Source organism: Macrobrachium nipponense, chromosome 1 (assembly GCF_015104395.2).
Source record: "Macrobrachium nipponense isolate FS-2020 chromosome 1, ASM1510439v2, whole genome shotgun sequence".
In the NCBI taxonomy this organism is placed as follows: Eukaryota; Metazoa; Arthropoda; class Malacostraca; order Decapoda; family Palaemonidae; genus Macrobrachium; species Macrobrachium nipponense.
In genome coordinates, this window is record NC_087200.1 from 14,776,501 (window position 1) to 14,800,310 (window position 23,810).

At 39.1% G+C, this 23,810-nt stretch overlaps 1 protein-coding gene across 1 annotated transcript; it reads right to left on the bottom strand.

The window, feature by feature from the left end:
- Positions 1-2,067: 2,067 nt before the first annotated feature.
- Positions 2,068-23,307, bottom strand: LOC135219145 (N-acetylated-alpha-linked acidic dipeptidase 2-like). Its single transcript, XM_064255659.1, is given in 17 exon segments — positions 2,068-3,677; positions 4,487-4,579; positions 4,845-4,926; positions 5,416-5,521; positions 5,791-5,940; positions 6,372-6,548; positions 6,959-7,173; positions 7,997-8,202; positions 9,206-9,386; positions 10,408-10,550; positions 11,232-11,289; positions 11,292-11,400; positions 15,171-15,305; positions 15,814-15,970; positions 17,846-17,982; positions 20,707-20,873; positions 23,166-23,307. Coding segments are annotated over 16 exon segments (2,271 nt in total). The 5' UTR covers positions 20,830-20,873; positions 23,166-23,307; the 3' UTR covers positions 2,068-3,478.
- Between the last annotated feature and the right edge of the window lie 503 nt (positions 23,308-23,810).

The window sequence follows — 23,810 nt, forward strand, 5'->3', positions numbered from 1 at the left end:
ATTTGGAGTATATAGTAGTTCTTTTAATTGTAGAGGTGCACTTCCTCTAGTATCTTCCATATTTACCGCAGAACTATATGGCATATTAACCGCTATTGAGAAAATAGCATTAAAAAGATGAGGGCAATTTTACCATATTTAGTGATGCAAGAAGTGTCCTTCAAGCTTTAGAAGTTTTTAATTCTAGTAATCCTTTGGTTTTAAAGATTTTAGAGTGGCTTTTCATTATTGGTCTGAAAGGCATAACAGTTCGATTTTGTTGGGTTCCGGCACACGTTGGTGTGTGTGGAAATGAGGAGGCAGATTCACTGGCAAAGAATGCTGCAGCTGAGTTGCTACCAAGAAGGTATCCCATTCCATGTAATGATTTTTTACCTACAATTAAGAATTTTATTTATAATAATTGGCAAAAGCATTGGGATAGCTTAGCTGATAATAAGATGAGAGAAATAACAAATGTTATATCCCCTTGGAAATATAACGTGATGCCCCGAAAGTGGGAGACTACTCTTTGTCGTCTCCGAATTGGTCACACTCGGATGACACATGAGTTTCTGCTAGCTGGCCAACACCAACCATATTGTGACGACTGTTTGATACCCTTGACCGTGAGGCATTTGTTGACTGAATGCCCCACTTATAGCACGGAAAGAAATAGATATCTGTTTGAGGCTCGAGGTGAGGATGGCAGGTTCATCCTTGCCAAGATTCTTGGACATGATGTGTCATACAATGCAAGTGGCATTTTTAGATTTATTTCAGAAGCAGGTCCTCTGAAAGCTATTTAACTTTTACAATGATATATTTGCTTTTATGGTTTTAATTGAATATACTTTAATTCTTTATAATAAACGATATCGGCGTCAATGACCTTCGATGTCAGGATGCCAGAGAACTTCCAATCATTCATTGGCCTAAATCCTATATGTCTAGTTAAGTATATCTTAGTTTGACCAGACCACTGAGTTGATGAACAACTCTCCTACTAGGGCTGACCCGAAGGATGAGATATTTTTACGTGACTATGGTCCAATTGGTCACTAAGCGACGGGACTTACAGCTTCTTGTGGGGTCCGAGCCACATTATATCGAGGAATGAATTTCTATCACCAGAAATAAATTCCTCTGATTCCGCGTTACCGAGCCGAGAATCGAACTTCGGGAACTTATGCGTCTAGTAAATCTTCCTCAAGGACAGGCTATATAGTATATACTACAGATTGGTCACAGAGCTTGCTTCTGATAATTAGTCTACTGACTTCAGAGAGATCACTCTTTACCGAGCTTTTTATTTCGCTAATTAGGTTAACTAGTGACGTTCAAGTCTCACTGAACTCTTGGTAGAGTATCTGACAAGTTAAGTACTACACCTTTCAGACTTTTTTTTATTTTCTCAATTTTCGTTTTAGCACTGAATGATCTCATGGGTCCGATCGCTTAGCCTAAATACTACATTCCATTCCATATAACCGCGCAGTGGTTCTCAAACAGGGGGGAATTTCAGACCTTCGCGGGTCGGGGAATTGTGACCACAGATTGGTAGGGCCGAACTGGCTCTAGGAGTCCACACAAAATATCAGTGTACATCAGCCTGCACTACAGAGCGGTGACACTAGGCTTTCTCTATCCTAGCTTGTGACAGTATTTTGTTGTATATTATTTGGAATGCACCTTTTGAGGCCGACAATTTTGGGAAGGTGGTGTGGAGTGACATTCTGAATGAAAACAGTTTTTTTCTAATAAGCAAAGCGAAATTCTCAGAGAATATATCTGCACTGAAACCTTCATCATCTTCTGTTTACTCTTGAACATGTGCTTTGCTATAATCAAATGTAAATGGTCAAAAGACATTTTTTTCCACGATCCGTGAAACATTTAGATCACGCAACATTATCAAGGCGTTATCGCGCTTGCGCGAACAGACGCCTCTTCGCATTTGTGACTACAATTATTGGCCGAATGACCGAGGAGATAAACAAAGCAATTTTTTTTTTTTTAACTTTCATAAGCAGAGCTATCTTCAGAGCATTCTTACATACTAGTTATATCTCCAGCTTTAAACAGGACTAACACTCAACTAATAATTTTATTTGCATATAAAGGTATAAAAGTATCTAGTACAAAGCTTCCACGAGATATGATATTGGTACATCTGGCCTGGAGTCACATCTTGTTCAGCCACTAATATCGAATTTCAAGCTTGATCTACAATAAGGCTTGCCGCCCACATCGGCTTAATTAAGCTCCTTGCCAATAGCCACAGCCACACGTCAGTAACAGCTTAGAACTTAATCCGTCAACATCGGCATAATTCCAGTCAAAACCTTATGCTTGATATTCTCCAAGAACAGCTTTAAGCTGAATCCTTGCGGTACACCACACGGCAGTCAAACGCGTCATAAACACATGTCGGTAACTTATTTCATACATATCAAGAGCATGTTGAAAACAAATCAACAACATTATCGTCTGAGGCGTTGGATAGGACTACCAAGTTGCTGACTTGTATTCAACATGATGGCAACTTAAACATATCACAAATAGGTTGAAAAAATATCAACGACCGTAAGTACAGAGCGAATCTCCGGCAAATGCTGATAGTTGAAACATTGGACAAGACCGATAATAAGTTGCTGAGATGTATTCAGCATGTTGATGATGTGTGAGTGATAAGTTGCTGACATATATTCAACATGTTGGTGATGTGCGAGTGATAAATTCTGACATATATTCAACATGTTGGTGATGTGTGAGTGATAAGTTGCTGACATGTATTCATCATGTTGGTGATGTGTGAGTGATAAGTTGCTAACATGTATTCAACATGGTGATATGTGAGTGATAATTTGCTGACATGTTGGTAATATATGAGTGATAAGTCGCTGACATGTATTCAACATGTTGGTGATATGTGAGGGATAAGTTGCTGACATGTATTCAATATATAGATGTGTGTGATAAGTTGCTGACAAGTATTCAACATGGTGATATGTGAGTGATAATTTGCTGACATGTATTCAACATGTTGGTGATGTATGAGTGATAAGTTGCTGACATGTATTCAACATGTTGGTGATGTGTGAGTGGTAAGTTGCTGACATGTATTCAACATGTTGGTGATGTGTGAGTGATAAGTTTCTGACATGTATTTAACATGTTGGTAATATGTGAGTGATAAGTTGCTGACATGTATTCAACATGTTAGTGATGTGTGTGATAAGTTGCTGACATGTATTCAACATGATGGTGATGTGTAAGTGATAAGTTGCTGACATGTATTCAACATATTGGTGATATGTGAATGGTAAGTTGCTAACATGTTGGTGATATGTGAGTGATAAGTTGCTGACATGTATTCAACATGTTGGTGATGTGTGAGAGTGATAAGTTGCTGACGTGTATTCAACATGTTGGTGATGTGCGAGTGATAAGTTGCTGACGTTTTACTGCCGTGTGGAAGCGCCCACCAATGACGATTTTAGAGGCTCTGTATATCCTTCATTGTCAGGAGGGCGGAGTTGATGACGTACTGCAGAGCTGCGATTTCCTTCTCGACCGTCTGCCACTGGAAGCGACAGGATCCCTGGCAGTGGGTGGCTTGCCAAAGGGCGTCCCTGACGGCGGGAGCCATCCACGAGTTGTACTGGTTGAAGTTGTCGGTGCCAAACATCTTGTTCCTGCAAGATCCCAGGTGTGACTGGCATATATATATATATATATATATATATATATATATATATATATATATATATATATATATCAGAAGATATGTCTCAGATGCCTGAAACGGCCAAACAATCGTTAATAGCGGAAGGTTAGCACTGAGACCCACATATTTTGATTGAGAGAAATACAAATCTATACTGAAGCCTTAGAACATAGGCTAGTTACAAGTTACAACTCAAAGAGCTATGGAGAGAATAATGATGGGAATAAGACTAAGAGTCAGAAAAAGAGCAACATGGATATGAGAGCAATCTAAAGTACAGGATATTCTAACAAACAAGAAAAAGAAATGGGCGTGGACAGGACATATAATGAGAATGTCAGATAATAAGTGGGCAAAAAAAAAGAAATAGAAGACTAACAGAATGGGTCCCTAGAGATTGCAAACGAAGCAGGGAAAAGAAGAGAAGACGATGGAATGACGAGCTAAGAAAATTTGCGGGTATAGAATGGCATAGAAAGACCAGCAACGGCTGATGATGATGTTAAAGGTACTTGTTGATTATAAAAGAAATTAAATGACAACTAAGCATATTTCATATAACATTACATAAATACTTATTTTTCTCAATTAAATTATATGGGTCTAAATGCTAACTTCCCTATATTACTGGTTTTAAGTCTACGGTACTCTATGATTGTAGAGGTTCGATGAGTGATTGAATCAAACAGACGTCATGTGATATCATCACAGTCATAGGATTGAAGGCAATTATAGTTAGAATTATGAGATGGAATAGTTCATAAGTGTACTACATACTTCATATGAGGCCTATAAGTGCTTCCCTCGGCGTCTATATAACACTTTTCCAGAGCGATGAGCTGGTCGTTCAGTTGCCGAGCCAAGAGAGGACTTGGAAAAGAAAGCGACGAATTATAATTGCGAGTTATTGATTACACAAATCGTGTATATAGCGATTTAAGTTCATTCACAACTGATTTCTTAACAGAAAAAATTCAAAAAGGTAAACGCAAACATACGGACATTTATGTGCACACACGCACTTGAGATATGACTATGACGAGCCAGATGAATACATTTGGAATGGCACGCTACTGATTCACTGGTATGATATTCATGTGAGAGCACATTCAAGAATTATTCTAAATATACGTACGGCACATCGCAAAGTTTCCGCATCCTGCTGTTGAAATCACGCGCCACATCAGTAAACCCATCAATTGTACGTTCTACGTGAGCTGTTAAGGAAAAACAAGGAAAGTAGGCCTAAATTCTGGATCTTCAGTTCTCAACTGTATGTTTGTATGATTTTTTTTTTTTAATTTCCTGTGATTATGATTGCTCGGATGACAGGTACAGGTTGAGCGTATTGTTAGGTCTTATTATATATATATATATATTATATATCAGATATATATATAGATATTATAATATATATAATATATATTATATATATATTAATAATATATATATATAAACTAAGCCTATGTTCGGTTGCAACAAACTTCAACTGCCCCGTGCAAACAACGATAGGTTGTCAAGAGAGCCAGAAACCAACTGACGCCAGTAAATGAACTAAAGGTCTAGCAAATTTCAATCATTCAAGGCAGAAATCTACTGAAATGCCTGGTTTATTTTATTGCGAAACGAAACAGAAACAGACATTGCATCTCAAAATCATGTCTGTTATCGCCAGATTAGGTAGGGGTGCGAGTTAATGAACTCACTCAAGGATAGGCCTCGTTCCTCAAGTGCTTGTCCGTATTCTGCTTGAAGCCCTTCCAACATCCCTCTTAGCATCGTGAATTCGTCCTCGAGGTCCATGGGAAGAATCTAAATTTATAAAGCAAAAAGGAGGCAAAGGAAACTGTGAAAAATATATCAAAACAAGAACATATTAGGAAGATGCAATTTAAATAAGACAAGAACCCTACTGAACTAGATCGATAAAGCGTTTTTGCATGACATTCTACCTACTGTGAATGTGTTTGCTTCGTATTATACTAACAACACACTATGCATTAATTACCCATTGCTTGGATTTTCACATTTTGAAACAATTATCTACTAGAGAAACGCAAGTGTCAAATCATGCCCCTTACTTCCGCATCGGCTAAGCCTATGGCCATGAGACCCCAAAGTTGCCCAAGCGAAAGGTGGTATCGGAACTCCGGGTCGAGAATGTTTTTCATGGCGTTGAAATCTTCGAACGTGGTGTGGTAGAGCGGGTAATCAGACCAATCCAGTTCCTCCTGAATTGTGGGGAAAGAATGATTCACCCTGAAAATCTCGTGAACATAATTTATGGTCACAAAAGCTACAAGGTTAATGGTCTAGCACTGAGAGTTTTTTGTTCAGGACAAAAACTGTGTCGAGAATAATGGCACTTGCGTACGGGAAGTTTTCGAGCTCGAAGAAGCAGTGCATAAATAAATCTTTGGTTATAAAAAACAATATGTCAAGAGATTCGTAAGAAGTGTGAAGAACAAACATTAACTGGATGAACCGATGGTTTAAGCATATCAAGAAAAAAATTGTAAAAAGAAAAAAAAATTTATTCAGCTAAAATATCAAACTAATAGACTATGGCACATGTATAGACATATATCGAATACCAATACCTTCATATCCCATTACACCTTCAATGTATATTAACATACACAAAGCTGAAACGCCTACTCACAAAGTTTATTTCCCAAACCATGTAAGAAGTTGGTACACCAATCCTCTGGTAAAAAGGTGCGTGCTCGCTGATGGAACCCAATTTATAATCCATCAGAGCTGGGGACGAGGCTCTGACGCGATCAGTCCAGTGGTCCCAGAGAGTGTTGTAACCAAGAGATTCGTCTGGAGCCGGCGTCTGAAAGAGATTGATGTTACAGGAAACAGAGAATCACTATAAAAAAAAAATATTGTTTTTTTTCCATCTGTCCATCCGCCTGTGGTGTTTGCGTATGGTAACACTGTGTCCCGGGCTTTAGATAGTTACATTCAACAATGATAATAATATCCTATTTCAAATATTAACAGTGTAATTAGCATACAGTAATTTATTAAAACACTTTTCAGTTGCAAATGTACACCCAGATATCCTTTTAATTACCTAAAACTTACACAGCGTAATTATTTAAAGCCCGGGACGCAGTGTTGCCATGCGAAAACACCACAGGCGGCTGGACAGATGAAAAAGAAGAAAAAAAAAACCAGTATAGAAACTCATTCATCAACTGTGGCTCTATCTATCTATCTGTCTGTCTACATTCTTCTTACTCTTTTGGTTGCTTCTCTGATGATTTTGTGAAGCAATGGCGTCGCTGAAACCTGCAGGTTATACGTATAGATAATGGCCAGGTCTACATTCAGGTAAGCAACCGTCCTCATTTCGAATACCTTTAAATATTCCTCAACCCATTCCCAAGGACCGAAGAACCCGTACTCCCCAGCGCCCCAGGAGGCAAACACGAGGGACCTTCTGGGACGCCAACCTGAGGGGAAAAAAAGTTTATATCAGAAGATAATGTTTAGATCTTGATCCTGTTCAAAATTGGGACCTTACGACATTTATTTGAGAATTTTTTGGTGGCCTGTACGTCACTACAATGCTTGCTTTACTATTGGTCGATTAATTCAACCTCAGAGAATACCAACCAATCACAGCTTTAGCTTCTATTTTGGTTTTGACAAACGACAAGGTGTAACCCGTTGCCTGCGTCTATGTGAGAAATGTGTGACGTATCGACGTACTTTTCGGTGGTTGAAGCCTGGATGTGTGAATACACGTGTGTAATGTAATGCAGGAACATTCTGTGTTATTAGTAGTTGCTATCTTTGAATAGAAAGTGTGAACTTACCACGTAAAATCGACAACTCCAATTCGTAGTTTTCGGTAGCACTTTGCCGGAGCACGTGACATAGGCTACCTATATTTTGCATTATTTCTGTGTTTGGGATCCGAATTCTGTATATATGTGTGTTTCTCGTGATTCAGTAATGTTTAATGCCATTGTGTAGCAAGGAAAAATATACTGCCTTATTGCTACTTGAGTGAATTCAGGTCAAAAGTGTTAACCTGGTTGATCAGGACGCTGGAAATGGAGATAGCTTTGGCAGCTGTTTTTTATGAGTAGCGGCGTAGTCGAAGTTAAAAAAAAAAAGGGGGGGGGGGCTGCGTATGATAATTAACAGTTTTTGTCTAGATAAAGCGCGCAGACATTGAAGAAAGTGATATAGGCTTAGAGAAGGGTAGGCTAGCAAAAGTCGCGAAGGTTTCCAAGGACACGATCGAATGACTCGGCAATGTTATCTTACCTTTTTTGAGAAGCTGCCCGAAAGACCTCACCAGTTCCATCTGCACGGCAGTGGCTGACGAAGGATCGCACGACCCGAAGGTCCAGGAGTCCCTGTGGTTGCCCAAAATGACGTACCTGTCAGGCTCCTCTGAACCTCGAATCATGCCGATGACGTTGTACGTCGGCACAATTCGCTTTATGTTGTTGACTTCCAGTTTAAGCTTCCTGGAAAAGTCCTTCTGGTCAGGAATAATAACCTTACATCGCTTTATATATATTTCCTACGTACTGGTAATTCTCAAAGTCTTCATTTTATGCAGTATTTTGTTGTTCTAGTGACTCGGATGCATGCTGGCGTCAGTTTGCTGATCATTATTGGAAAAGAAAGTTGGTTGTTTTGTTAACGTAATATACACCAAGGAATCTCTTTAGTTAGTCTACTGTCTTTGCAATTATTGGCGATGTAGTCTTTTCACGAATTGTTTTCTCAAGTATCTAATTATGGTAGATATAGATGAGACTACCATGCATAGTATTTTATATATATATAAATATATATATATATATATATATATATATATATATATATATATATATATGGGGACACGTAGCCTAAGTCATATTACAGCAGTCCTGAAATTTCGTCTTCCGTGGTTCTAGTCCACGAGATGACGAACTTATCAACTAAAAAATTCCCCTCTCGTTAACATATATGAAAATATACTATTTTGTGAGGTAGAGCGAATTGCATAATAAAAAAAAAACATTTGTAGGCTTAATAGTAGCTTGTATATGAATCGCGGTATGTGATTAAAATTAATTTAGAATATATATATTTATTATATATATATAGATAGTATATATATATATATATATATATATATAGTATATCCTAGTACTATATCTAATTGATTGCAGCTTCCAATGGTCATAAAGGTTCGTACTTAGGTATATAATTTATCACACACACGCATATAATATAGTATATATATATAATATTATATATTATATATAATATATATATATGATAGTAATACTTTTTGTGCATACTATGTATAAAAGCATATGCGAGGTTCGGCAGCAATGATTAGCCCATTTAGTTACTAGTCAAGGGTATCTGTGAAATAAATGTCCTTGTTGTTATAAATAAAATGGTGGGTTGTGTCAGTTGGAGATTTTTTCTTCGTGTAAAGAGCTGGCAACTTCATAAGTCTCGGGAACGACTCACCATCCAGCCCGCGCCAACTTCGGGCCCATCCTGTAGGTGACGTTAAGTTTCCCTCTCCAGGACTCCGGTGCCTCCGAGCCGCCCATGTTGACTAGGAGCTTCCGGGCGTCATTGTAACTCAGTGTGTGAGCTGGAATCCTAGGGGTGTCTGTCTCCTCCTCCGGTACGCGGTACGCGCCATCTTGGATGAGGGGTGGAGAAATGACTCATTTGATTAGCGTTCTTCGTTATGTAAGGGAACGGCCTGTAGTGGTATTTCAAGCCGAGAGAAATGGGGAGACATATCTTGTTTAGTGACGGTTTTGTTTTGGAATGAAAGGAATTGCCAGTCACTTGTCTGTAGCCGTCAGAATGAATGAATAGCCAGTCCCTTGTCTGTAGCGTTTAGAATGAATGAATAGTCAGTCCCTTGTCTGAAGTATTTAGAATGAAGTGCATGGCCTGACTCTTATACCTGTGGTCTTTGCTATGAAAGGAGTGGCTACTTCCTTATCCGAAAATCTTAGGAATTCAAGGATTGACTAATCCCTTAGCTAGTATTTTTTAAGAATGAAAGGAGTGGCCAATCCCAAATTTGGTAGTCATAAGAATGAACAGAATGGCCAAGTCTTTTATCTGTAGTCTGTAGAATGAATTTCAGAATGTTAAGACCCTTGAATGTATAGTTACTTGTCAGTAGTCTTTGAAACGAAAGGAATGGTCTGTCCCTTGCCCAGACATAGAATACAGGGGAAGAATATTTACGTCACGCAGTGATAGTATAGTCATAGCAATAGGAATATGATGGAGTAAATAGATATAACTCCAAGATCTCCAGTCTTTTGATTAGTATATATAAAAGGAATACTAGTCAATAAATTTCCAAAGTAGAACCGAGAGTGAGGCTGTAAATAGATGTTCATATTTACAAACACACACATACACACACACACACACACACACACACACACACATATATATATATATATATATATATATATATATAATATATAATATATATATTTATATTTATATATACAGCTGTTGTAGTGCTCAAAACATTTCCTATAGTTTGGCTTTGCGAGAATCAACGGCGTATCATTCATTTTGCTCAGCCTAGAGTTGATGCATAACACACACACACACACAGGCCCGTACACATGCCTGCAAACGTATCGTATATATAGATATGAATACGTCTATGTGAAGGATCAGTTCCTTACCTACTGACGGATAGTAAGGCGTCGTAGGATCTCCGTCGTGCCAGACGATCGAACCCCTCTGAATGCCGGATCCTGGCAGCCAGAAAGAATTCGGATAAGCGGCTCCTCCCGTTTCGGATTCCGGATGGTAGTCCTGGGGGTCCCTTTCAAATAACAGTGACAGTTGGTTAGATTCGTGTGGTAGCAACTCTTAGCTTTTCAGTGACGTTTTGCTCAGTAGAAAATGGCGCGATTTTTCGGTTGTACTACGTGAAGGTGGAAGAGTTTAGTAGTGTTACAGATGCTTATTTTTTTATACAGTTACAATATGTCTATATATATGTGTGTGTGTGTATATGTATACACACACACATATAAGCAAGTGCCACGGGAAAATGATAGGCAGAAATCCAAGCCCTTTCGTCTTCATTGAGACATTGCCAATATCATAGTACTAACATTTTCCTGTGGTATTCGCTTATTTAATGAAGTCACGTGTGTCTACTGTGATTATTTAAGCATATATATATAATTTATATATTATATATATATAATATATATTATATATATAGATATATATATATATTATATATATATATATATATATAAAAATATATATAAACATTACGTTCATGATGCATCATCGTAACATCTGATAAAAATTATTGGAACTTTACCGATCTGAACCATCATCATCATCCCTCATTATCATAAGGCGACTCGATTAAAAAAAAGTAAAAAGTCTCCTTAGTTGTCTCGAAGAAACGTGGATAGTATTAACCTTCATATAATAATAATAATAGTCATAATAATCATGACACCAACAACTAAAGAGAACCACTCACGTATAAAGGATGACCCCAGAAGCGTTGAACCTGTGGGCGTTCTGCACCTTGTCCCCCTGAAGATTTTGCCAAATTTGGCGATGACGACCCGGCCCTCGATTCCGATCCCCATCGCCGCCACCCGCTGGAAGTCCTCGTAGCGGCCGTAATTCACGTACACCAACTCGTCCTGTTCGTGAATCGAGCGATCGGTGCGTGAGAGAGGAGGGGGTGGGGGGGGGGGGGGGGAGAGGAAGTTGGTGGTGCATGTGCTGTTAATCCTCCTGCCCTTTCTCTTTTATCTCATAATCAGTTTCAAAGACTTGTTATCTGCGCTTCTGAACCAGAATTCTCTTAAACGTCATTCTTTGTTGATCTTAGCTTTACATACAGCAGATAGATTGTCCCGTACGGGGCGCCGCTATACTGCTGTCATAGCTTCCCCCTCATCTCATGCATCGCACTGTTGGGATTACTTTGCAGAGTCTCCACCCTCCCCGCCCCCCTCCCCCTGTCCCCTCATTCATTCCTTTGACTGTTCTCAGAGAGAGAGAGAGAAAGAAGGTACTTTCCTTAAGGGCAGATTTGAATAAAAAGTGCCCCGTTTAATATTATTAATGCCATTGGTATTTTAAGTAAGGTTTAATTTGTACTCGTAATCTGTTCGGTTGAATTTGTTTTACGATTATCTATTGATTTTTTTCATGGGGATTTTCCTTTGATAATTTCATTATATTAGATTTAAATGATTTTTTAATGCTTTGTATTTCAAAATTCCTAATTTTGTCTTCTGTGTGTGCACGTATACGTGCATATGAATGTGTTTGTTTGTCTGTGTGTATATATATATATATATATATATATATATATATATATATATATATATATGCAATATAAAACACCGTATCGTGCTTCTAAGAAATCAATAGAGGGATCCACAGTAATATCCTTGTTTATCTAGATATAACATATTTATGGAAATATATACAAAGCTTAAAGCTTTCGTCCAGAGAAATGAAAGAATTTTCTCAGTAAATTGACAAGAAAACTACCCTCGTTTAGTTATTTCTATGGTCTTCCAAAAATCCACAAGGAGGGCATCCCTTTGAGGCCCATTGTAGCAAACTGCAATACTCCTCAGGCTGATTTGACCTCTTGGTTGGCAGAGGTTTTGGGTGACTTGGTGGGTAATATATCTAGCTCCCATCTTAAATATAATCTTGATTTCATTGATAAAATTATGGGTAAAAATTTAGATGGAATTATGTATAGTCTGGACATCGTCTCCTTATTCTCTAATGTGGTTCTTGATTTTGTTCTAACTAATTTGGTCAAAATTGCCGAAGAAGGAAAATTCACGCCACCTATTCATATTAATAAGTTTTGTGAGCTTATAAAGACGTGTGTAGAATCCACCATATTTGAGTTTGAAGAAGATTTCTATCAACAAAAAGCAGGGGTTGCTATGGGATCCTCGTTGTCGCCTGTTTTAGCTAATCTTTGTATGGAATTTTTTGAAATACTTTTTGTGGACAAACTTCCGGATGATTTGAAACCTTTTATATGGGTAAGATATGTTGACGATATCTTTATTGTTTTTAAGGACGATGCCGAATGTTTTGATCAGCTTCTTTTACAACTGAATAGTTTGCTTCCATCCATCACGTTTACATTCGAAAGGGAAGTCGACAAGCGTCTGCCATTTTTAGACTTGGTTGTTCACAGGGATGATGTAAATAAGTCTTTTAAATTCTCTGTTTTCAGGAAAAGTACTCACATAAATACGTACATACATTTTTATTCATATCATGACGAGAAAATCAAACGCAACGTTCTGACGAATTTGTTTTTTAGAGCTTTTCGAGTTTGTGACCCTAGTTTCATTGACCAGGAAATTCAATTCTTGACTACGAGTTTCAATAAGTTATGTTACCCCAATTTTTTTATCGACAGATGTCTTTATAGAGCCAGAAGAATGTTTTATAATCTAAGGGAACGCTGTTCGACTGCTAATTTTAAATGCCTTCCCCTTCCTTATAATCATGACCTGAAAAAAGTTTCCAATAATCTTAGAAAAGAAAGACATGGATATAGCGTAGTTTTTCAATACCCTAATACTCTTAAAAAGAAAATTATAAAAAACAGTTGCAGAAAACCAAACACCGATGTTGGAGTCTATGCTATAGGATGTAAAAATTGTGACAAATGCTATGCTGGTGGAAGCGGTCGTTCCCTGGGCCAGAGGAAACGTGAACATGTTGCAGCTTGCCGTTTGGGCAACGTTTACAGCGCCATTGCCAAGCATGCTTGGGATTCCGACCATGCCATCGACTTCAAGGGAGGAAAAGTTATTTATAAGAGTGCGGATAGGACCACTAGGAGAATTGTGGAAGGAACCCTCATTACTTTGAATGACACCTTTGAGGGGAATACCGGAATACAGAACAATTTACTTTTGAGTGAAGAAATTTGCAAAAGGGCCAGAATAAAGAACTTCAGAAATGTGTACAGCCTCCTTCAATCTGATAATGTAGATAACCACCCTTCGCCCGTTCCAGAATCTAATCTACAAACTACCTTTTTGGTTAACGACCCTCAAGATGTCATTCAGAAAGAAGACTGGCGCTCTGTCCCGCCTCGAAGATCACAGCGAATTATGGAAAGGAATACGACCCAATGACTTGTTGGCATTTTTTTAACCTTGTTAATATTTTTTGTCTGTTTGTTTGTGTTTGTTTGGAATTCTTCACCAATACCATATCTCATTTGCTTAGTGATCAAGTCCACAGGAGGATGGACGAAAGCTTTAAGCTTTGTATATATTTCCATAAATATATTATATCTAGATAAACAAGGATATTACTGTGGATCCCTCTATTGATATATATAATTATATATACTAATATTATATATATATAATATATCATAATCTATATATATATATATATATATATATATATATATATATATATTCCATCGTAGTGGCGCCAATAACCTTTAGCAGTTGCGACGCCAGATAATCTTTAATAAATCAGTCAAATCAAACCACCCTTTTGCTAACAATTGTGCACTACGAGGTTCTCCTTTGTTACGGCTTCAAAAGCCTTTGTAATCCGAAGTTCCAATCAAGCGCTGAATGACCTCATAGGTCCCAGTGCTTGGCCCTAGGTCTACATCGTTGAGAAATTCGTGTCTTTGTATGTATGACTCGGGGAGGCCATCGTCCTTATTCGACATTGATCCGAATTTCTGAGCAGATATCGGCTATCAACTTTTATTTTATCTCTCTCTCTTTCAGGATAAGTTGTAATACTTAAAACTCAATTGAAAGAGATAATTTTTAGATGTTAACATGTCTGTATCATCTTGGTAAACAATCGAGCGATATTTGAAGATAACAACTGGTATGCGTTATTTTTGAGGCTGCTATCATCATGGTCGCACGACATACTACTACAAGATGGACCTAAGCTACGGCCCCCACCCCCAAAAAAAAAAAATCTTAGGATGAATTGCTATGTACGTTATCTTGAATTTTTTAAGTGGTAAACAGTTAGAAAGATTATACTGTGGAGATGTCTGATACGGTTTCTTAGAGAGAGAGAGAGAGACTAAATGTGTTTACGATGAAGCAACTTGAGTTTCGTAGTATATTAAAGTCTCGGTTAAAGGTAAAAGTCCAGATGCTGAAAGTTACCATCATTCATCAGATTTATCAATTGAAACTCGCATCAAGTTTCCCCACAGTCACCAACCTCGACAGTGTGTCCAGTTATCAACAACCTTTTATTGCATCTCAATGCTGAGTGATCTTAAAGATCCCAGCGCTTGTCTTTGGCTTAAATCTTATAAATCTTATACTATTCTACTTCACCTGAGTGTCCCGTTATGAACCACGGAGTTGAATATCTCATTTAAAAGTGAAAGATGACCTCATTTAAAAGTGAAAGATGACCTCACCGTGACTATGGTGCCGGCAGGGGAGAAGGCTAGGAAGGCCGGGGGAATGGAGTCGTCATATTCGACTCCATCGATCGATTCCTCGATGATGGTGGAGGTGAATTTGATTTGGCCCTCCCCGTCGAGGAGGTAGACCTGTAGGTGGGATGGATTTTGAAAAGGATGGATGGTAAATACATGGTAAGTAAAACTCTGGAATGAGCAGAGATGAAACGTCGTCCTGATATGGACGAAAAATTCAACTCAGACTGGTACCTTAGGCACTGTTGGATCTCTCTCTCTCTCTCTCTCATCCTTCTCCTCCTCTCTCTCTCTCTCGTCCTCTCTCCATCGTTCCTCTCTCTCTCATAAATTAGTAAAAAGCTGTAAAGAGCAGACAACATTGTCCTGATATGAACCAAAAATTTACTTAGACTGGTACCTGAGGTACTGTTGGATCTCTCTCTCTCTCTCTCTCTCTCTCTCTCTCTCTCTCTCTCTCTCTCTCATGAATGAGTAAAAAGCTGTCATGAGCAGATATAAAACATCGTCCTGATATGAACCAAAATTTCACTCAGACTGGTACCTGAGGTACTGTTGGATCTCTCTCTCTCTCTCTCTCTCTCTCTCTCTCTCTCTCTCTCTCTCTCTTTCTCATCGTTACCTTGTTTGGCTTCTCAAGGTTAGGATGTGAGAGCTGAACTTCGTAAGGCTGGAGCTTCACTTGATCGAGTCCATGTTCCAGCCATAATTTCTGGAGGTACTCGGCCTGTTCCAGATCCTGCTTTGTTCCAGCCATGTGTCCCTGGCTCGTCAGGTACCTGTGAGGAATCATGGAGGAGAAAAAGTCTGATGTCATTTACTATACTCTGTTTTTTTTCATCTGTCCATCCGCCTGTGGTGTTTTCGCATGGTAACACTGCGTCCCGGGCTTTAAATAGTAACGCTATGTCTAAGTTTTAGGTAAATAAAAGGATATCTGGGTGTACATTTGCAACTGAAAAGTGTTTTAATAATTTACTGAATGCGAATTACACCGTTAATATTCGAAATAGGATATTATTGTTATTGTTGAATGTAAGCTGAATGTAACTTATCTAAAGCCCGGGACGCAGTGTTACCATACGCATACACCACAGGAGGATGGACAGATGGAAAAAAACAGAGTATAGTATACTGGATCTGCTTTCGTAATCTGATACAGAAGCGGGAAAACTATCATATTTTTTTTTATGTAGGAGAAAAAGTCTATGTCATTTCTTGGTATATTGGATCATACGAATCTGCTTTCGTAATGTGATACAGAGGCGGGAAAACTCACATTTTTTATGTATGAAGCGTATTTTTTAAATGTGTTTTATATTATATATATATATATATATATATATATATATATATATATATATATATATATATATATATATATATATATAGGATGTATAAAGTCCCAGAACTGGCATCTTTCTTTGATCACTATATCACGACTAAATTTTGCGATATACTGTTGGTTTCATTTTGTCCCTTTTTTTGACGAACTGCCGTAAACCATTTTTCTCTCCACTTCTGAGCTCATGGCCTTCAAAGAATTGGATATTATTCAGACCTAATTAGCTCGATTTCCGAGGAAATTCGTTTTGAAAATGTGACAAAACACGCAGCTGAAGTTTTGATGTGCTTTAAGGTGCGTTCACACTGTCGAACAATGCCCGACGGACAAACATTGTTGCCATATCAAAGGCGAAGCAGGATGACGTCAAAAGCGTTGAAACGAGGGAAGTAGATCTGTGGTACCAGTTGAAGTTCTATATCACTGTTCTTACTCTGCTCACAAGGCAAACTCTGGTAAGCAATTGTTAATTGGTAACAATGTTTGTCCGTGGGACGTTGTTCGACCTAGAGTGTCAAAAACTAGGGGACAAAAACTCTAAAGATGAGGTAAGCCAGTCCGTCAGACAGGGAGGAATCACGAAAGAATATCCACATTTCCCCAAGAATATAATATAAGTTTCTTTGCCTCATCCCCTCGGCCCCTACCTGCGACCCCTTTCATTCCATTTGCTGTGCCTCCGTTCATATTCTCTTTCCTCCAGCTTACTCTCCACCCTCGCCTAACATTAAACCTTTCGAACCTTCACTCACATTTCCCCAAGGAAATAATAGCGCCTCAGTGGCGTGATCGGGGTGGTGTTGGCCTGCCACCTCGGTGGCCGCGAGTTCGATTCGCGGCCATTCCACTGAGGGGTCAGAGATGTGTAGTAATACTGGTGGTAGAAAGAAGTTCACTCCCGACGTGGTGTCGGAAGTCATGTCTAAAGCCGTTGGTCCCGTTGCTGAATAACCACTGGTTCCATGCAACGTAAAAACGCCAAACAAACAAACCACGAAAGTAATGTACAGTGCACTACTTCTTCTTCTTCTTCAACTTACCTGAGATATAAGCGCCTCAGTGGCGTGGTTGGTATGGTGTTGGCGTCCCACCTTGGTGGTCGCGGGTTCGATTCTCGGCCATTCCATTGAGGAGCGAGAGATGTGTACTTCTGGTGATAGAAGTTCACTCCCGACGTGGTGTCGGAAGTCACGTCTAAAGCCGTTGGTCCCGTTGCTGACTAACCGCTGGTTCCATGCAACGTAAATGCACCATACAAACAAACCAAGGAAATAATGTACAGAGCACGTCTTCTTCTTCTTCAACTTACCTGAGATAGTCCTCAATGTGAGAGGCCTTCATTTCCTCAACGAGTTCCTCCCCGGCTCCCCCGAAGTAATCGTCCCCGAATGGCTTGTGGAATCCGTTCGAACTGTAAAGTCCTTCTTCTGCTGCTGCTCCTTTACTCTGTGGAAGACAACGAATCGATGGTTACATTCACAGCACCAAGATGCGTGTGAATCTGCCTTCCAGGGGCTCTCGGTTCCAGAGGTCCTTGGAAAGTGGAACAACAGCCTCCCTACAGAGGACGATTTGCAATTGGTACCTTGGAGAAGTTCATGCGAAGAAGGAATGCATTGATACCCCAAAGCAATTCTTGCATATATTTTACGATTTACTTGCATCTTAATCTTTTTGTTTATTAATCTGTTCATGTGTTTTTCTTTTATAATAACCGATCTCTTCTTTCTGCATTTCCTGTTACCTTTTTCAAATGAACACCATAATATTCTTTGGAAGCTTTGATTTCAAGTCGGTGGCCCGGGTATGTTTGTTGCATATGAATAGATAATAATAATAATACTATAATGGGCGTAATGTCTGTCTGTCTGTCTGTCTGTCATTCAATCACGGCCAAACAGATGGGCATGAAACTTGGCAGGGTTATGGTGGGAACCCCGAAGATGGTTTGTAATGGGGTTTCATCCAACCTACCCCCCTCCTTTGTAGGGGGTGGGGGTGAGAAGGGATTCCCTGAAACGGAGCTGTTTCTGGCCGAGAAACGAGGCTGGTTATTCCCGTAGACTTAGTTACTTTACGATTTTTCATACATAATTTCTGTACAACTTCCCCGGAGAAAGTCGCGAATATTTCAGCTCAGACACAATAGAAGATGAAAATTATCATCAATATCCGCAAGATTTTTTGAATAACTTAAATCCATCGGGACTGCCAGTGCACAAAATAACGTTGAAGAAGTACTGCCCGGTGATGTTGCTTCGGAATTTCGATCCTGCCAATGGACATTCCAACGGAACGAGGTACACCGTTATGGAGCTAAACTCCCACGTCATCGAAGCAGTGATAGCAACGGCCCCTCACACCGGCAAACGTCTGTTCATCCCCCGGATTCCTCTGATGCCTTCGGACAACCAGTTTCCGTTCCAGTTACGGCGCAGGCAGTTTCCCATCAACCTGGCCTTCTCATTTACATCCTTTAAACCCTGAAAGGCGCCCCCCACCCCCAATTCACATAGATCGTCCAACAAACGTAGAGCGACGCATAGCGCGACCCGTTGATAATTAGGTCGCACCACTTGACCAGGACCCACTGCACTTGACTACGTCACTGATATGACTATGATTTACACCACGATTATTTGACTGGCAGACTGGAAAAATAGTTTCGAAGAATATAAGTCGGACCCGCTTTTTTTAAGCGAACGAGTTCAGTTAGCATTAAATAAATGAAATAAATTTAACATAAATAAAGTTGTTTATTCTTGACTGGCAGACAGACGAAAAAGAGGCGTTTAATAAACGTCTGTTAATTAGCGAGCAGAAAACATCGGAATGTGATGTTGTATAGACGACTCAGAATAATTGAAACTTGGATTGAACATTGAACTCACTAAACGCCGATACAGGACATCCGTGGTACACAAGTGGCTTCGGTAAAAAGTCCTAAGTAAGAGACCGGCATCCTACGTGAACAGGTTGAATAAGCCTGCCACGATGAAGAGAAGGGTCGTTACGTAAGACCTGCATAGTGACTGCTCGCGGTGGTTTCCGCCAAAGTAAATCCAGCCTAGCTCACTTATTCTGGGTGAGAGTGTCAAAATTACTGCGATCGGTCACTACGCAAATTTCTGTACGAACTCTCTTATTTTTATCTCCAACCAATGGGAGAGTACATTTCAGAACCACCACGGCAGATCGGTACTATACTTATATAATGTCCTGCATCAGGTCCTGCACACAGTATTACAGAGTGACTTCCTCTAAGTCGTTGCTCAATTTTTTTTAATTATTGCGAAAGAGACGGAACGTTCATACACGACAAATCGTTACATAAGGACTACATAATCGAGACAGTGTTTAAAAGTGGTGGAAGGCGGATGTAACTCGGTGTCAAGATAAGTTTTCGTTATATCTATCACATTAATATCGTGCGTGTCAGATGATTTACGATATTATATGTTATAGCACGGCGCTGCACGTTTGCGATATCGTTCGGATCACGTTAGGTGTATCAGTTTGATTTGTCATTTTCCTAAATTTCAACTCACAATAATGCGGTCGTCTGCATTTCTATGGTATTGTATGGTCGTCTGCATTGTATGGTAGGGTGTAAATATGATAAATTATGTTCAAGAAACTCACCGTGGCTCTCATATTTATTCTGATATGAATTTCGTACATCTACCTTGACAAGAATCTGAGTAGTTACAAACTGATAATATTGTGTACAAAGAGGTTCTGTAGTAGGTATGTATAAAAATCGCCCTTATTTTAATATTGCTGAACAAATAGTACATACAAATTTTTCACTTCTGCACCCATACGATGGGTAAGTTTGCTAGTAATTATAATACTTCAGTGTATGAATGTACCTACCCACACTATATATATATATATATATATATAATATATATATATATATATATATATATATATATATATAATATATTATATATATGCATTTATATATGTATGTATGTGTGTATGTATGTATGCATATGTATATCTAAATATTATATCTATACATATACGTACATACACACACACGTACATACACACACACACATATATAGAATATAATATAACTTTGTGAAAACAAAACTTAAAAAAAAAAGAAGAAAAGAAAAGCGAGCAAAGAAAGTCTAAAATTTGATTTCGCGAGAACCTCACCTTATCCTGTGGACAGGAGTCGGCCAGAGCAACAGGCGGAGAGAAGGACCACAACTCAGTAGCCCCAAAGGCAAAGAGTAGCCCCATGATGCCAGCCACGGCTGCTCCAAGACGGGAATTCATGTTCCGTACAGGTCACTTTTTCTAATGTTTTCTTCTCGTTTTTCCTGCAAGATTCAACGAAACTGTTAATATGCATTATAAATGTGATCTCTCTTCAGAATTCATCCCTGACATATTTCATAACACTGTTCTTTGTACCCTTTGAGATGTCTGTGAAAGAAAACTATCGAGATGGCTTTGTCTGTCCGTCCGTCCGCATTTTTTATGTCCGCCCTCAGATCTTAGAATCTACTGAGGCTATGGGGCTGCAAATTGGTATGTTGACCATCCACCCTCCAATCATCAAGCGTACCAAATTGCAGCCCTATAGCCTCAGTAGTTTTTATTTTGTTTAAGCTTTTTTTCCATAATCATGCGTCTGGCACCGGGCCGTGGCTGAAAGTCCCATGATCTGTGGTTCAGAGTTTCATACAGTATGATACGCAGCGTAGAAAACTCTACTGTGCCGAAGAGACTTCGACGCATTTACTCCTTGTCTCTCTCTCATCGCAGCTGATCCTCAATCAAGAGCTCCTCTCCTCGACCAATTCCTTTAGTTTGGTATTAGACCATCCACTTTCGTGTATACGTTAAGGTCCGTCCACACGGTCAGAGAACCTTATCCTCCGTTTCTCCGCTTCTGACGTCACATCGAGCAGAGTTTGTCGGACCTTTATGTACCACAGGTCTTTAGTTGCTACCAACCGGAAAAAATAATTCCACTCGCCAATCCTATTCACTCTGTATGTCAAACTGACGCTTCCGTATCTTTGCAACATACACGACTGCATCCAGAGATTGTGAAAGGGTAAATAAATATCTATTAAGGCCTTGCTTCCACCAGGCAACATCGCCCAAGGTTCTTTGCAGCGTCCCTGAGGCCCGTAGCTGCAGCCCCTTGCATTCATTTTACTGTCACTCCGTCCATATGGTCTTTCTTCCATCTTACTTTACATCCTCTCCCAACAGTTGTGTCCTATGGGCACCCCAGCGTCTGGTAATTATCCTGAATTCGATATATATTTTATTCTATTCAAGTTACAGTACTACTACCTATTTTCGTGACGTCTTCAAAGACTAGGAAGTGGAGTTGCTACCGATAGCCATGTTCGCTTAACGTCGATATGACTTAATCTGCCCCTCTACATTTTTTTTTTTTCATTTTGACAAGCGTTAAGACATCGGAAAGTGAAGAGGACAAAGTGGTAAAAGTGACCAGTAGATTCTCTCTCTCTCTCTCTCTCTCTCTCTCTCTCTCTCTCTCTCTCTCTAATGTATATATATATATCTATATATATATATATATATATATATATATATATATATATATATATATATAGTATATATATTATATATATATGTATATGAAATATACACTTCCTCAAGATCAAATGGTCCAAATATGCGTACCTGGGTAAACAATCACTGTGACGTCAGTGGTTGCTTAAACATAAAAAAAAAAATCATACATATTTTTCAGCCACTCGAAAATTTAAAATATCGTTTAAAAGCACTTTATCCAAATCGTACTTTTGAGGGTTAATAATAAGTTCCACTCGTGGTTTCGTGATAAACACTTCAACTTCTCTCGTCTTCTGATTAGTGCTGTCATTTAGATTAGATTATTTTTTTTTTTAAACTTAATGCTACAGGATATTCTTTGCTACAGTTGGTACGCATATGTGTCACTTCATTGCCTGCAAGGTCTCTCAGTAACGCAGACATTCTTTCGTAGAAAGAAATTCGTATATAATGCAGTCTTATGATTATTTTATGGTGATCAGCATCTTCATCTTTCATCGTCATCTTTGAGGGCAAAAGCTGATGCTGGTTTCAGAATTCATGTATCTTATGGTCGTTGCAGTATGGTAGATTAATTATTGCTGGGGAGGGAATCGTTGGAAAAAAACTCGGTAGTTTCTAATGTATCTCTAAAAAAAATGCTTGTCTATTCTTTTATAGGTAGCGCTTATTACCAAAATTTCGATGAACGGAGATGGACATTAGTACAGGTATACGGATATTGTACTACATCAACACCTGTCAAATATTTTCCTCATATTTGCCATGTATAAAGGTCATGTTTCTACAAAAAATGGTAATGCACGGATGCCAAATTCATCCCTCTCATCTTCCATGCACAAAGATAAGGTTATATATTAACGCAGGATAATTATTACTAATGTACAAGAAGACGGAAATTGCACACTACTTTTGCCAAATAATTCCCTGTTGTAGTCCAAGTAGAAAGGTGGCGCTTAAATACCAAAGTTTGAATAAACGGAGACTGGTATACAGAGATCGCACGCTACACCAGAACTGGAAAAACTGAATGGTCACTTCAGGCAGCAACTCACCAATGGGAACTCCGTGTGTGTTTGAAGGGATTGCAAGCGCCCTGCGTGGTCCACTGCATCGAACTGCCCTCATAGGGTACACGGCCCTTCCTTAAGTACCCCGTCTCGCCTCCTGGCCTTTTTTCTTTGCAGTGCCCCGCTTTCCGACTCATGATTGTTGTCATTTAGTTATTTGTAGCATCCATTCTTGTAAATAAACCTCGAGAGCCAGTAGTGGCCATCTAAGATTCTTGCGCACGTATGCTGATCGCGATTGAAAACCAAGTGCGTCTGTCATGCATTACAATGCGGAATTCGTGTTGTTGTCGTTGTTCGACACCTTGCAATGACTTCCGTTACTCGTCGTCATCGTCTACATTGCACGCGCATCCTCGGGGGCTGCATTGCAATCGACCCCTCCGGTGGGATATGTGATTACATTTTTTTGTCTCCTCGCGTCACGTGTAACTTAACTGTTGTCCCTAATTGGTAATCTCCTCCAAACGAGAAAAGACAGAAAATAATCTCTTACGAATTCAATCAAGTGCTACGCCATGATTGTGCGTTTTCACTTTGATTAGGTGATAGCTTTAGTCGTCAGTGAATGAAATGATCGGCTGTATTTTAATTTTATAAGAGATTAGATTGTCTTGCAGTCAGGCAAAG